Source organism: Oxyura jamaicensis, chromosome 7, assembly GCF_011077185.1.
Source record: "Oxyura jamaicensis isolate SHBP4307 breed ruddy duck chromosome 7, BPBGC_Ojam_1.0, whole genome shotgun sequence".
NCBI lineage: Eukaryota > Metazoa > Chordata > Aves > Anseriformes > Anatidae > Oxyura > Oxyura jamaicensis.
Window position 1 is genome coordinate 23,259,116 of NC_048899.1, and position 14,997 is coordinate 23,274,112.

Consider the following 14,997-nt stretch of genomic DNA (forward strand, 5'->3'; position numbering starts at 1 on the left):
GGGGGAGGGCTCAGAGCCGGGCCGGGGGCTGCCGGCCCCTTCCCTGCCGGGGGCAGCGGCACGGAGCCCCGGCGGCGGGCAGGGCGCAGCGGGGTGCAGGGCGCGGCACCGGGGCGCACGGGGCTCCGCCGGCCCCCGGGGCAGCCGCGGGGCTCTGCGCGCTCCCCCTGGGGAAATGTCGGGGAGGGGAGAGCCCTGGGGATGCGTGGGATGGGTGTCCGCGGATGGAGGGGTGCAGGGTGGGCTGGGTGTCCCCAGGGGTGGGAGGCAAGGGTGTCCCCACAAATGGCAGGCTGGGGTGTCCCCTTAGCCTTGCTGGCTGGGGGGGGGCGGCCAGCCGCTGGGCTGCTTGCTGGGCGCCAAGGGATGCTCAGAGCCTGACCCCGCTCCCCCCACGGCAGGATCCCGGCAGCGCGTCAGCTGCTTTGGTTCAGACCGAGCCTTGTAGGGTAAGGAAGCCGGTTTCTTCCCAGTGACAGCAGCGGCCGAGCTGGCAGCCAGCCTGCCTGCCTGCCGCCGCGCCGGCCCTCCCACCGTCCCCCGCTGCCTCCGGGCCGGCCGCCGGCACTCACCGGGCCGCACGCTGAGGATGGCACTGCAGCACGTGGCGCCCACCTCGTTGGCCGCGGTCACCGTGTAGAGGCCGGCGTCGGCCACCCGCGCGCTCCGCACCAGCAAGGTGTGACGCTCGCCCTCCGCCTTGATGGGGCGCGCCGTGCTGCTCCGCAGCGGCACCCCGTCCTTCCTCCAGGACACTGCGGGCAGACGCGGGGTCACTCCGGACCGTCCCCGTGGTCAGCACGGGGCCCCTGCCCGGCCCGGGGACCCCTTTGCCATGGGCAGCAGCCCCACGTCCCCAAGGCCCCTGATGAGAGCGGGGCTGGCCCCTCTCTGGTTCCTGGCGTCCTCCTGCCCTCCAGTGGAGGATGGAGGAGGGAACCAGAGCCACTTTGCTCGTTCCCAGTCTCTTCCATCCATGCCGATACTTTCTCCCTCTCTCCCCGCAGCCCAGCCCCATGTGGGGGAATCGCAGACACTTTGCCCACACCGCGCCCTCCGCACCCTGCCCCTGCATGCGGTGCCCCAGCCCTTTTTTTCTTTGCTGCCTGGGGATGCTCCCGAGGTGGGCACGGCTTCTCCCTGAGGAGCACAGCCACAGCTCTGCCCGCCCCCAGCCACCCAGCTCGGGTGGCCCCAGGGGACAAGGACACACAGGGGGGGTCCGTGCCAGAGCCCGTCATGCTCCCGAGCCGGGGGGTTGCTCACCTTCTGGCTGGGGGTTGGCCGTGACGATGCACTTGAGCAGCACCTCCGCCCCCACGGCCACCGCCGTGTCCTGGATGGGGATCTCAAAGACGGGCGCTTCCAGGGGGTCCTCGCCCGCCGAGACGTAGGAGTCGTCGGAGGACTCTGCACAGGGAGAGACAGCCCCGCGGCTGTGAGGGGGAGCAGCAGGCACGTCCCGTGCCGCGCAGCGCTGCAGCCCTCTGCCCGTCCCCAGGTGACAGTGGCAGGGTTACAGAGCCCCCCGCCGGCACCTTCCCCTGCTGGGTACGAGGGACAGAGGCATCAGCAAGCATCGCGACCCCAAGGCTCATTTTGTTGCCAAAGCCCCCAGCCCCCAGATCACGCTGTGCCCCCCCATCCCATCTCGGTGCTCTCCAACCCCCGTGTTCCCCCAGGGGCAGGCTGGGGTCCCGCTCCCCGCTCAGGGACATCGCTGTGCCCGCAGGAGGGCCATAAGCCATGCCCTACCTAGCTCTGGCGAGGTGGGCCGGGCTCGGCGCCCCTTCCCCTTGCTCCGCGTGCTCCTGCCCTCCTGAGCCGCTGTCCGAACGCTCTCTTTCTTCTCCGCCACTTTCGTCTGCCTTCTCTCTGCCTCCCTGCCCACGCCGTGCTGCCCTGCCCAGCTCCTCTCCAGCCGGGCCTCCTGCTCCATCCCCGGCTTCGCCCAGGGCAGGAACCGCACCTCGGTGGGCGCCTCTGGCCTCCGGTACAGCCCGTGGGGCACGGCCAGCCTGGCGGCCAGGCCCTCACTCGCCGCCCCGGGGGCTCTGGCTGCACTGGCGGGGCCCCCGTCCGGGCACGGGGTCCCTTCGGCGGCACCCCCTTGGGACAGGGCTGTCCGCCCCTGCGGGGTGGCTTGTGCCAACGGCCACTGCTCCTTCTTCCTCACTTCCCCGACGCCTTCTTGCTGCGCTCCCTTCCTCGCCTCCTCTGCTGCGCCGCCCCGTGCCGGGGCTTTGCGCCCCCGCTGCCCCCCCGGCTCCGGCTCCCCGTTGGGCCCCACCAGCGCCACGCTGGAGAGGGCCAGGTGCTGGATGACGTGCGTGGTCTCCGCTGCTGGAGAGGCCTTGGGCGGCTGCACCTTGCGCCCGCCGGTGCTCGGCAAGGATGGCGTGCGGGGGGCGCGGGGGGCGGGGGGCTCGCTGGCCGGCTGGGGCGAGGGCGCCCGGGCTTTGCCCAGCTCCTGCGAGCGCCGCAGCTGCTGCTTGGACACCGTCCTCTTGATGCGGGTCAGCTCCTCCGAGAACTTGTGCTCGATGTCCTGCACGCGCCCGGCGAATTTGCCCCGCTCGTCGAAGGAGGCGGCTTTCTGCCGGAAGGCCAGGCGCCGGCTCGCCGCGCTGCTGCCCCCCGCCTCGTCCCGCCAGCCCCCCGGTGTGCCCGGCCGCCGCGCCTCCGAGCCGGGCTGGTCGAAGGAGCGCGTCTTGCGCAGGGGCAGCCAGGGCCGGGCGGGGAAGGGGCTGTCCGCCTGCTCCAGGCTCCTCCGGCGCTCCTCGAAGTACTGCAGCCGCTCAAAGATCCTGGAGCCGGCGCGCACCAGCTTGGGCGATGCCCGGACGGAGACGCGGCCGGACGCGTCGCTCATGGGCGTCGGGGGACGGGAGTCCTGCGTGCTGCCTTGCGAGTACCCTGAGGACTTGGGCTTCTTGATCTTCTCCTCGTACTCCTCGGGGACAGTGTCCTGGTACTCGGTCGGCACCGAGGATTTCTTGCGGGGGGTGACGGGCGTGCAGGAGGGGACGCCGGGGCTGCGGGCGGCCGGCTGGGGGGCGGCTCCGGAGGGAGGCAGCGGGCACGGGCCGGGTCGAGGTGACGGTGAGCGGATGATGGGTGGCTTGGTGGTCAGCGGTAGGGCAGCGGGGGACCGTGGGGGCTCAGCGCCGGGCTTCGGAGAGGCGGGGCCGCTGTGGGGGTCATCTCTCCGGTAGCCCCCCTGGGGGATGCTGCTGCAAGGGGAGAGGACAGGGGGGAGGGGGTCAGAGCCCATCCTCGTCTCCGTGCTGCATCAGGGGTCCCAGCCCAGTCCACAGCACCCTGCGGGGCAGGTGGCCAGGCCAGCCCCAGGACCCTCAAGGGGCCATGGCAAGGGGATCCAGCCACCCTAAAGCCCCCGGGAGCTGGCTTGCTGATGTAACCCCGCGGTGCCTTTATTGCTGGGGGCCCCCTTGCCCAGGGACACCCATGTGGGACGGCGACACCTGGGGCTGTGAGGCCGGGATACCCAGCCAGCCCCCTCCCCAGGGCTGCCACGCAGACAGGACTGGGGCAGAGGGCAGAGGGGCACACCCCTGTTTGCTGAGGTGTCCCAGCGTGCTGGGACCATGTCGCGCAGGCCCACTCTTCTGCAAGGCAGAGAGGTCCCCGAGGCCACACGCCATCACCCCGGCCGGGTACATGCTGCTGCGAGCACGTCCCCCCACCCCCCCACTCCCGAGACCCCCGCCCGCCCCCAGGGGCAGCGCAGCCGAGTGGCACCGCCCCGCTCGGCGTGCGCGGTGCAGAAATCGGAGGGTGGAGATGAGGTTCTGGTGGTGGAGCAAGCAGCCTCGAACACAAAGGGGAAGATGGAGGTCGAAGGAGAAGGCCTGCAGGGGTGGGGACCAAAGGCGGTGGGGAGGGACGGGGGCTCTGAGCATGTCAGCGGGCCCTGGGGAGGGAGCACGTCCCTCGCCCCTGCTGCCACCCAGGGGTGCTGGGGACGGGTTGCCTGTAGGTGCCCCGGGCTGCTGGGCACCCCTATATCCCTGTGCAGAGCCCCCCGGCCAGGCAGGAGGAAGGTCCAGGGTGGAGGTGCAGCGGCACGGGGGTTACCCCCAAACCCATACTGTCCACAGCTGAAAGTGTCCCCCCCGTATCCAACCCAGGGCCTGTCCCCACCTCACCGGGGCCGGGCTGCCTACTGCTCAGAGCCTCCGTTCCTCATCCGGCCGAGGGAAGGCAAAGGAAGCCCAGGCGGAGGGGAGGAGATGGCAGCGGGGAGGAGATGGCCCCAGCGCGATGTCCCCTCCGCGCACTTCCCCGGGCTACTTACACGTGGAGCGAGAGCGCCCGTCCTCGGTACAGGCTGAAGGCGCTGCCGTACGGGTCGCTGGCCACCGAGAGGCTATCCTCCGACCCCCAGCTTGTGCCCACCAGATTAGCCCGTGATGCCCGCACCAGCGGCTCCACGCCCAGGTGCCGGACCTCGGCGCCGCGCGGGGCCGGCGCGTTTGCTTGCCTTGGGGTTCCCTGCGGCTGCCAGGCACTGGGGCGCAGGTAGGGTCCCCGTGCGGGGAGGCTGGCATCCGGCTCCTTCTCCACCACGGTCTGCTGGCTGCCCGACCAGCTGGAGCGCTCCTCCGCCTGCGACAGGGCCAGCACCGAGGTCGGCGTCGTGTTCATGGAGGCGTCCACCAGGGTGTCGGACCCACCTGGAAGGAGAGGGGTGAGCCGCCAGCCGGTGGCCCTGGGGGGCCCGAGCAGCACCCCGCTGACCTCCTCGTCACATGGGGACCCCCAGGGCTGGGCTGGAAGAGCTCTCGGTGCCACCCGTGTCCGAGCTCCCAGTGCCACCTGTGTCTGAGCTCTCGGTGCCACCCATGTCCAAGCTCCCGGTGCCACCCGTGTCCCCTTGGCTCACCCGTGGGGGTGCTGAAGGCCGTCTCATCCTGCAGCTCGCTGCGCTGCGTCACCTGGGGGTCGCTGGGCTCATCCTCGCCGGTCTCCGAGTCTGGGGGGGAGAGCAGGGGGTGAGGGGACGTGGGGACAGCAGGCCAGGCTGGCACTGCTCCTCACAGAGCCACCAGCTCAGGTGGCTGATTAGCAGAGCCCAGGCAGCTCCAGGCAGCAGAAGGATGATGTGGTGGGAGAGGCATGACTGTGACAGTGGGGACACGGAAGGGACACGCTGCCAGCGGGGAAAGGCAGAACCAAGGCTGGAAAGTCTGGTGGGGCCAAGGGCAGGAGCAGCAGTAAATGGTCAGAGGTGGGGTGGAGGCAGGAGGGGAGATGGTGCCGGCGTTGCAATGCGGGGGAAGGTGGCTGTAAATGGGGCGGTGGGTACAAAGAGGCAGCACAGGGGGACAGTGGAGGCACGGTGACAGGGAGGGGGCACAGGGCCCGTTCTGGGAGCGGGGCTGGCAGGAGGTGGGCGTCTTCCTACCGTAGCTTTGTTTCCTGCAGGAGCGGAAAACTTCGCTTCCATAGGAGCAGCAAGAGAGAGAGAGACATCAACACCCGGTTATCGGCCCGGCCTGCGGAGACGCGTGGGGCACTGGGGAGGACCTTGTCCCCAGCATGTCCCCGCGCTGCCGCGGGGCAGTGACCTGCCAGGGCAGCAGCTGGGTGGGCCGTACGGCTCGGGGAGCCTGGCACCGTGTGCTGGCCTTGGGGGCCGGGGCTGGGGCTGGGACTGGCCATTTGCCCAACCCAGGAGCCACGCTGGGCACCCCACGCCCTGCCCTTTGCTATGGCAGGGTCAGGCACCCACGGGGCATGGAGACAGGTCTGGCATCCCCAGCCTTCCCCACCACGTCTGCTGTATGCCCACGGTCACCACATGTGCACCGCCATGCGCAGCAAGTGCTGCGAGGCTTTGCCGTGCCCCGTAGCACAGCTCTGGCATCGCTGCTCTCAGGCTAAGGCTGTGTGCTGCTGCGCGCCCAAGCAGGGCATCAGCGACAGCCCCCAGAGGCAGGATGAGGCCGTGCCAGCTCAGAGCCCCCATGATGTCCCATCCCAGGAAAGTGACCCCGCACAGCCATGGAGGGTCGGTGTTTCCTCCACGCCACCACCCGAGCCACCACAGTCTGACACAACGGAGCCCTCTGGCAAGGGACACGTCCCCTGCCCCGCAGCCACGTGGAGGGGACAGGAGGGCGCAGCGCCCCCCTGCCCTGCCACAGCTCTCGGCACGCGCCGCGGCCCCGTGGGGGTCCACGCTGCTCCCCCACCTGCAGCCCAGCACACCACCAGCTGCCCCGTCACTGCCGCTGCAGCAGGCTGCCTGCCACCAGCTCGCGTCCCCGGCATGTGTCCGGACAAGAGCAGGCTCACGGGGCACACCAGGAGCCCCCAGCCCCATTTCGGGGCCGTGCCCAGCCCCGCACAGCCTCTGCTTGCCGCCCCCTCCCCGGCAGGGCGGTGGGGCCAGATCCTGGTAACTCAACGCACCATGCGTGAAGCGCCCGAAGCGCCGCGAGTGGCCGGTCTTCTGCAAAGGAAAAGAGAAGAGAGCGTTATCCACGGCACGGCTCCCCGCGCCCGCCCGCGGGCACACGCGGCACCGCTCACACGCGCTCCCGCTGCACGCCCCCGGGGTACCTGCAGGCGCACGCCCCCGGGCGCACACCCCCCGCACGCAGCCGTGCACGGGTGTAGGTGGGCACGTGCGGCGCATGCCCAGCCCTGCACACAACCCCCCCCCACACACACCCCCCGCGGTGCTGCTCCCCTCCTGGCACACACCTGGGCACCCTCCGGACACATAAACAGCCCCCGACACAGCCCTGCTGCCCACCCGAAAGCCAGCCTATAGCTGTCCCGTGCTCCCATGGGTGCCCAGCAGCCCCCCACTGCTGCCCATGCGCAGGGGTGACGCCGTGCACCCCACCTGCCCCAGCACTGCCTGCCACAGGGCTTCGCCCAGGCGGGAGCCCAAACGCACCGCAGCCCCTGCGAAGCCACCGCCTGCGCCAGCGTGGGGCCCGAGCCAGCCGAGCGTCTTCCAGGCTCTGGCCCAGACTCAGCCCCGGGCATGGGCCCAGCACGGGGACAGCGTCCCCCAGCCCGGCGGTGGCCGTGCCAGCCGTGAGAGAGGCCGCCTGGCGCAAGTGGCACGGGACGGCCAGCCCGCGAGGGGTGGAGGCGTGGGAGCCGCGCTCGCCCGCGCTGTCTGGGCAGGAGGGATGGGAGCGAGGGGCGGAGGTGCCAGCAGCTCCCTGCCAGCTCCCTGCCCTCCTCCGCGCCACGGCTCGGGGCTGGACACACGCTTGCCAAGGGAGAGACCAGCCCGAGCCACCCGGCTGCCGTGCCCGGCGAGCTCACGGCGGGCAGGGCAGGGGATGCGGCGTGCAGACAGGCAGGGCTGGGCTGCCAGCGGCTGTCTGGGCAGCGGGGTCCCCCTGGGACACTAACACCCTGTGCCCTTGTTTCCCTGCCTGGAGCTCGGAGAGGCTCTTCTGCCTCTTCTGCCTCTCCACAGCTCCCAAGGAAGCTCACAAACAGACAGCCCCAGGGACGGACAGACAGCCCCAGGGCCAGATATCCCCAGGGACAGACGCCCGCAGGGACAGGCAGCCAGGCATGGCCAGCAGTTAGTTGCCCTTGCAAGGGCAGCAGGCTCGTTTTGCAAGCCCCCAGGCTGCTGCCACTGCAGGGGCAGCCCCTGGTGGTGGGCAGCCCGAGGGGTCTCCCCCAGCCCCCTCCCTGCATGCGGCGCTGGCCGGAGGGCAGCGGCTGCACGAGACACATTTGTATTCAGGCTGAGCCAGGCTTCACCTCCCCTCCTCGGCTGACTGTGCCGGTGCTGGCTGGCAGCCCGCCTTCCAGGCCAGGGAAAGATATATGAGTGATTAACTGCACCAGCGGCGGATAATTCCCCCATTAAAAAATGAAAATGCAATTGAGTGCCATTATCGGGTGCTCTCCTGGCTTCCCCGGGGACTGGCGCCATCGGCTCCCCATCGGGTCTGGTGGCTGCACCCAGCGGGGCCGGGCTGGGCTCCCTCCCCCAGGGCTGTGGGGTGCCCCCCTCCGCCCCGCAACAGGTCCCCGCCGCCCGGACCCCCCCGGGGCGCAGCACCCACGCGTGGCTCTGCAGGGAGCAGCACCCAGCCCCGCTCTGGGTGACGCAGGGTCACCTCCCAGCCGCTGCCCTGCTGCTTTCGAGGAGGGGAGCAGCCACGGGAAGGAGGTGGAAAGGGGGCAGGAGCAGCTCGGGACAAACCCCACGGGGCCGGGATCTGGGCGAACGGGCCAGCGGTGAGTGGGGGATGTGCGCCCTGCCTGGGATTTTCATTTGCAGCCTGCACGAAGGGGTGGGGGAGCCCCCCCGGAGCACGCTCTGTGCCCATGGAGAGGGGGGAAGGAGGCAGCAGGATCAGCTCCTGGCTGCAGCCCTGCCCTGCTGCACGGGGGGCTGAGACCTGCCCCTGCCTCGCTTCCCCCCACATCCTGCACAGACCCGCCCTGCACACATGGGGGTCCTGGTGGGGGGCTTCTCCATCCCTAGCCATGGCCATGGGGCCGAGGGGAATGGCGGGGGAGAAGGGGCACTTGGGGCCATGGAGCACGGCCCTCGCAGCCTGCCAGAGCTGGGCACTTGGAGCTCAGCACCATGTGGTGCTGGTGCCACCGGCTGTGACACAGATGGGGACAGGGGCCGAGGGGAGGCAGCGGGTGGCTCTCCTGGCGTCCCCAGCGCACGGCCAGTGCAGCAGGACCCTGCCCTGCCACGCAGGTGGCCCTGGGCTCACTGCCCCCTAGGGCAGACGGGGCAGCCAGGCGGTGCCCCAGGGAGCAGGATGCCCCCTTTTGGGCAGGGCTGTCACCTCCCCAGCATGGCACGGGGCATCCACGTCCCCAGACACATCCTGCACCCATCTATGGGGACTGCGGGTGACAGCCCCTCCCCGGCCCCTGCGGGGACACCAAGGCGGGGTGACAGCAGGGTGGCTGCGTGCCCCACGCCGGGTGGAGAAGCGGGGTGGTCTGGCGCGCCCCACGGGGGGCTTCCTGGAAGGATGGCCCCCATCCTCCCCCCCCGCCGAGGCCGAGTGACGTCCTTGCTCCTTGCTCAGCGGCGGAGCGTGCGGCGAGGCCCGCGGAGGAGCTCTGCCTGTGCCAGGCATGCTCCTGACGCGGAGGGGATGACGCATGCAAAGCCTCGGCTCCAGCTCCGTGACCACCGGCGGCGGGGCCGGGGGGGCCATGAAGCCGCCTCCGTTTGCTCCGGAGGGCGGGGAGGGGAGAGGCCGGCCGGGGGGACCCCACCTCGGGGGGTCACAGCCGCGCCGCCGGGCCCGGGGCCGTGCCAAACGCGATGCCGAGCACCTGCCCTCCGCTCCTCCCGGGCGCCACCGGCGTGGCCCCGTTCGCCGGCGGCTCTGCAGGCGGGGCTGGGGCCGGCGAAGCCCCGGGGGGGCGCGGCGCGGGGCCGGGACCCCCCGTGCGCCGGGCGCGCTCCCTCTCCCCGCCGTCGCTGCCTCCTCCCGCGGGCGCTCGGCGGCGCAGCAGCCCGGAGCCCTTACCTGGAAGCGCTTCTTCACCCAGATCTTCTTCATGCTTCTGCAGAGCCCCGGCGGCCCGGCCCCGGCGGCTCAGGCCCGGCAGGACGCCCGCCCGCTGCCGGCGGGGGGCCCGGGCTCAGCGCGGCGCGGGGCCGGAGCCCCTCCGAGCATCCTCCCCGGCGGCAGCCGGGCACGGCCGAGGGAGAGGAAGGGGCTCGCCAGGTTGGGCTCTCGGGGGGGCTGGAGCTGTGAGCATGAAGCATCACTGGAGTGCTCCTCCCTCCATCCTTCCCCCGCCTGCCTCCGCCTCCGCCTCCCCGCCAGCCCTGGCACGCAGCGGCAGCGGCGGGGGACAGGCGGGGCGCAGGTGGCGGGGGGCGAGGGGCACGCACGTCCCGCACCCCCCTCCCGGCCCCGCGGGACGCAGGGCTCTGAGCCCCCTGCCCAGCGCCGTGCCCTGCCGTGCCGCTGTCCCCTGCCCCACCGCCCAGGGCAGAGGCTCCCTGCCCTGCAGCGCTCAGCACCGTGGGGCGCAGCCCACGCCGGGGCTCCCACACACACCCCAACGCAGATAACGTCCACGCACCATCCCCAGCGTGCCCACAGACAGGCCAGCTCTGGTGCCACAACGGTGCCCGGCCCAGACCCCTCTCAGCACCCCCCTAAAACCCCTCATCCATGGGTGACACCACCAGGCCCCTCTCCACGGTGTGGGTTTGGGTCCCAGCACTGCCGAGCCCCCCGTGAGCGTCCCCAGGGAGCCCACACAACCCCTGCGCGCCCTCCCCAGCCCTGCCCGCCTGCCCCCGCTCTCCCCGGGTTCCCCCAGAGGCTGCCAAATTCCCAGCCCAGCAGCCAGCCACGCTGCGTCCTCCCACTGCGGGACCCCCGTGGGGACGCGGCTGGAAGCCTCCCTGTCCCTGTGCTGCTCACCTGTCCCCTGGGGAGGAGCCCCCCCGCGCCGCGCTGCACGCGGGCACCACGCACACCGGGGCGCACAGCAGCTTTCCTCCCAGCCCCCGACTCCCAACGTGAAGCTTTTCATGGCTTCATAATAACTTGCAAATTACCCAGCACAAAGGGAGCTGTTTATACAACATTTCTGACAGCCCCACGGTCCCAGTGATGCTGCGGGGTTTCCACGGAGACCCCGCACGTCAGGCGAGTCACGCGAATGCCGGAGCTGGCACAAAGGGAACCTCCTGCCAGAGCCAGGGGACGCTGCTGTCCCCCGCAGCCTGGCATCCCTGAGCCGGAGCCCCCAGGTGCGGGGGCTGGCCGCACATCTGGGTGTCACCCGGCTGTCACACGCCCCCCCCCCCCCCAGCACCTGCTGCCCCATCGGTTCCCTGGGCACGCAGCCCTTCCCTGCCGCTGCGGATCTGCAGCCCGGCCACCCCGAGGAACGGCGCCAGGAGTGGCCCTGGCAGTGCCAGCAGGGATGCAGCACCCCTGGGAGCAGCTGGGTCACTTTGGAGGAGCTGGGCCTGCTGTGTGTCCCCAAAGTCCCCTTCCCAGAGGCAGCAGCACCCCGCAAACCCCATGCCTTGCTGGGTCTCCCCTGCGCTCCCCGGCACGGATCCTGTCCCCGCCACATGCCGCATCACCGACCAGCCACCGGCTGCGGCCACCAGCACCATGGTCTCGGTGGTGCTGGGTGCTTGAGTGACCGGTGGCCGTGGGTGCACGCAGCTGGCTGGGATGCGAGGAGGGCTGATCGTGAGGCTTTCATGTGCCTGTGCTGGGGATGCCCAGCAGAGGTGGGGGGGGAGGTTTTTTTTTTTTTTTTCCTTTTCTTTCCAGGGGAAATAAGCACAGCAGGCTTCAGCATGGGGCTGCTCATGGCCTGTGAGAGGGGAATCCAGCATGAGATGCAAAGGCATTGCACAGGTGAGATCTGCATGGGGACAGACCTTTGAACGGGTGTCACCAAGCCCAGTGCAAGCAGTGCCCATGTTCCCAGCCACTGGGGAGCAGGTCCTGAGCGTGCCACACACTCCCCCAGGCTATAAACTGTCACCATCGTCCCCCTGCGCCATCCCTTGTCACAGGGCAGGACAGCTTGCAGCACCAGAGGCCACTGCTCTGCTGGCTGTCCCCTCACCACGGAGCACGGCGTGGCACAGCCTGGCTGCGGGGACAGGCAGGGACACCCCAGCATCCCCTCCCCTTGCTGCCGCTAGAAGGATGCCGAGCGCACGGTGCCCACTGCAGGCAGAGGACACGGGGACGCAGGACAGCAATGTGACCTTGGCTGCGGGTGCCGGGCACAGAGTGGGACGGGGGGGGACATCTCCTCCCCGCCCTGCCAGCACCCCGTGGCCGAGGGACCGGGCGCAGAGGGCACAGGGGGAAGCGGACACGGTGCCGGAGGGGCACGGGCGGTGGGGCAGGAGGAGCAAAGGCTCTCCCAGGGCCACCAGGGCAGGGAGCGGTGGGAGCCGGGGGGCAGCCCGGGGAGGAGGAAGGGGCCGTGGTCCCACACGCAGCCCCGAGCGGCGGTGCTATATTTATTGCATGCGGGCCCGGGTCTCGGCCTCTCGCGTGTAACACAAGCCCTGCAGCCCGCGAGAATCCGAGGGGACGGCACATTCCTCAGCAAAAATAACCCCCCGGCAGCAGGAGAGAGGGCAGGGGTGGAGGTGACTGACTGGACAGCTGCACACGCTGCTCCCCTGCCCGGTCCCCAGCGCCCCACGAGGGGACCCGGCCCCGGGGGCCACCGTGCGAGCCCCATGCCCAGGTGGCTGCAGGCAGAGCCACCTCGGGGGGATCCCCAAGGGCCCTGTCCCCCCCGCACAGCCCAGCCTGGGGACCTGTCCCTCCACCCGGGGTGGCGCCAGCTGGGCCGGGCTCAGGTGGGTTGCGGCAGCCCCTGAGGACATGGTGACCACCCCACAGCAGGGCCAGGGTGGGAGATGGGGCAGAGCCCCAAGGGGAAACTGAGGCAGCCGCGGGAGGGGGGTGAAGGCAGAGGGAGGCGTTAGGCTGCGTGCAGCCCCAGGGCGCTCCGCAGGGAAGGGGCACCTGGCACCGAGCGCAGACACAGCTCTGCGAAGTAAGGGGCTAAAATTAGGCACCGAGATAAACGGCCAGAGGTGCTGAGCCACCGGGGACACTGTCGGCATGGCCGTCCCCACCGGGCTACCGCCACTGCACGCCACCAGCCGCAGAGGCCCCACAGCTGGGGAAGAAACCAGGGGGCTGGGGGGTCATGGGGGGGGGTCTGGGACCACAGCTACAGAGCTGCACAGGCTGTGCCGAAACGCACGGAGCCCCCAGTGCGTCCCCCACGCTGCACGAAGGCCTCACCCCCAGCACCGATAGAGGGAAGGGGCCGCACACACGGACAGCCCCGTGTGCCCCCCCTGCCCCTGCGCCCAGCCCGCTCCCCCAGGAGGAAAGGTTACAGGGTGATTGCTGAGTGCGGGTGGAGGCCAGCGCAGAGACCCTGCGCCGGGAGCCGGGATGGCAAAGGTAGCCTTGAAACGAGACGCAGCCCCAGCGGGGAGGAGGGGTCGGCGCTGGCAGGGCGAGGGGGGGCTCAGCTCTTTAACAGGAGATTAGCTGGAGTTGTTAAGAGGTGATTTAATCCGGCTTACGGGGAAAAATTCAGGAGATGCAGCCGAGAAGTGATACAGGCATTAGCGGGCCTGGAGGTAATGGAACTACAGTGGGGACCTGGAAGGGTCTGGGGGCTGCAGGCCCAGTGGGGACCTGGAAGGGTCTGGGGGCTGCAGGCCCGTGAGACCCCTGGTCTTGGTGCCAGTGGGACAGGGGACACCCCACCCCACCCCACCCACAGGGCCAGGAAGCAAGGGAGAACCTGCACTGGTGGTGCAGGGGCAAAAGGGTGGGACACAGGGGGGCCAGCCTGCCCCGGGGAGCCCCTCCTGGCCAGCCCCTCGTGTGTGCCCCCCGATCCCCACACCGGGCACTGACACCCTCAGGGGACCTGGGAGAAGAGCAGGAGAAAATCATTAGTGGGGTGGAGCGACAGATTCAGGGCAAGGGATTAGAAGAGCTAAATCGGGCTCGTGCGAGCAAGGGGGAATGCAGAGCCGGTGCAGGAGGACCTGCCGGGGCTGAGCGCGGAGCCGGGCAGCGCGGAGCCCCCCCACCCCACCAGCCGTGACCTGAGCCACCTTGGAGAGCCGGCGTCAGCCCCACGGAGAGCTGTACAGGGGGAGGAGGCGGAGGCAGAGGACAGGGTTCTGCACCCACCAGAGACCTCTGCACCCCCCAGACATGGGGGACAGGGCCCCCGAGCCCAGAGAAGCACCTCATCCTGCCGGGGCACCTTGCACTCCTCCGGCCACAGCCTGACCCGCAGGGCGCCCAGGGAACAAGGACAGGGTGTCCCTGCGGGCACGGTCTGGCTCTGCCACCAGTGGGACACCCACGGCCCCCGAGCAGCCGGAGCCTCCGTGCCGGATGCCGGCGAGCCCAGGCGCCGGGGGCTGGCAGGGTGTCAGGGCAGGGCTGCAGGGCCGTGGCACGGCTCCTCCATTTCACATGCCGACCCGTCTCACCGCACAGCTCCCGGCACGGACAAAATGGACTCAGGGGAACAACACGCCGAGTGCCAGGGCCTGGACACGGGGCCAGGCCATAGGGCTGGTGCCTCCTGGGGGTGCTGCACCTGCAGACCCCCACCAAACTCCCTCACCACTACCTCAGCGCTGCCTCCCCAGCCCCTCCAGCACGGGTCCCTCTGCACCTAGACGTTAAACTCCATCCCACGCCCTCCTGAAGCCTCCCCAGCAAAGGGCTGGGGACACGGCACTCCTCGGGCACCGCTGCAGCACGGCACGGAGTGAGCAGGGCAGAGCCACGTCTCTGCCCCCGGGGTGGCTTTTTGGAGGCTGTTTGCTCAAGGCAGAGCGTGCCCGCGGCCCCAGCACCAGCTCGGAGGAGCGCCTGGGGCAGGGTGACATTAACCCAGCTCACAGCCCGGCTGCTCCGCGCCTCCCTCGGCTGCTCCAGAAACGTGGCGGCGAGGGCCGGAGGCTGGGAATCGGGAGCAGGGAGGAGTGCGTCAGCACAACGGGAACGGGCACCGGGGGAAATCAGGGGGTGCCCAAGGCAGAGGCAGGGCCCGGGCTGGCAGCACCAGGCAGACACGCTGCTTGTCAGAGCACAAGAGCAGGGTGAAACCTGTGGCACCCCCCACACAGCACCGCACTCTGTGTCCCCTCAGCACCACTATCTCCAAGGTGGTGCAACGTGCAGTGACCCCACACATCCCCACTGCAGGGCAGGACCGCTCCTGTGCACTTCTGTCCCCACAGCAGGCTCCCTCACAGCAGGAACGCCTTCCTCCATCCTGCAGGGACGCTCCCCCAGCTGGGGGCTCCTGCTGCCCCACGCAGCGACACCCTGGCGCCCTCCTCGCTCACAGCCTCAAGGCTCAGCGCAGCCACCCTCGCACAGTGGGGGACAGTGGCACATGGGGACAGTGCCATCGCTGTCCCCACGCCCATGCGCATCTCAGAGCAGCACC

The 14,997-nt window shown here is 70.4% G+C and overlaps 1 protein-coding gene across 12 annotated transcripts in view; it reads right to left on the reverse strand.

Annotated features, from left to right (window-relative positions):
- SPEG (striated muscle enriched protein kinase) overlaps nt 1-14,997 on the reverse strand; it is a 34,340-nt gene that overhangs the window by 17,790 nt on the left and 1,553 nt on the right. For 2 of the 12 annotated variants that reach the window (XM_035331164.1, XM_035331162.1), the window contains exons 2-6: nt 4,907-4,996; nt 4,319-4,697; nt 1,756-3,233; nt 1,267-1,410; nt 573-755 (exon numbers count right to left, since the gene is read on the reverse strand). In XM_035331164.1, the coding sequence (XP_035187055.1) occupies nt 573-755; nt 1,267-1,410; nt 1,756-3,233; nt 4,319-4,697; nt 4,907-4,996 (2,274 nt within the window). Of the gene's footprint in view, nt 1-572; nt 756-1,266; nt 1,411-1,755; nt 3,234-4,318; nt 4,698-4,906; nt 4,997-5,428; nt 5,464-6,438; nt 6,792-9,515; nt 9,829-10,427; nt 10,606-14,997 lie in introns of those variants that run through there. The other 10 variants (XM_035331170.1, XM_035331169.1, XM_035331173.1 and 7 more) reach the window with 10 other exon arrangements.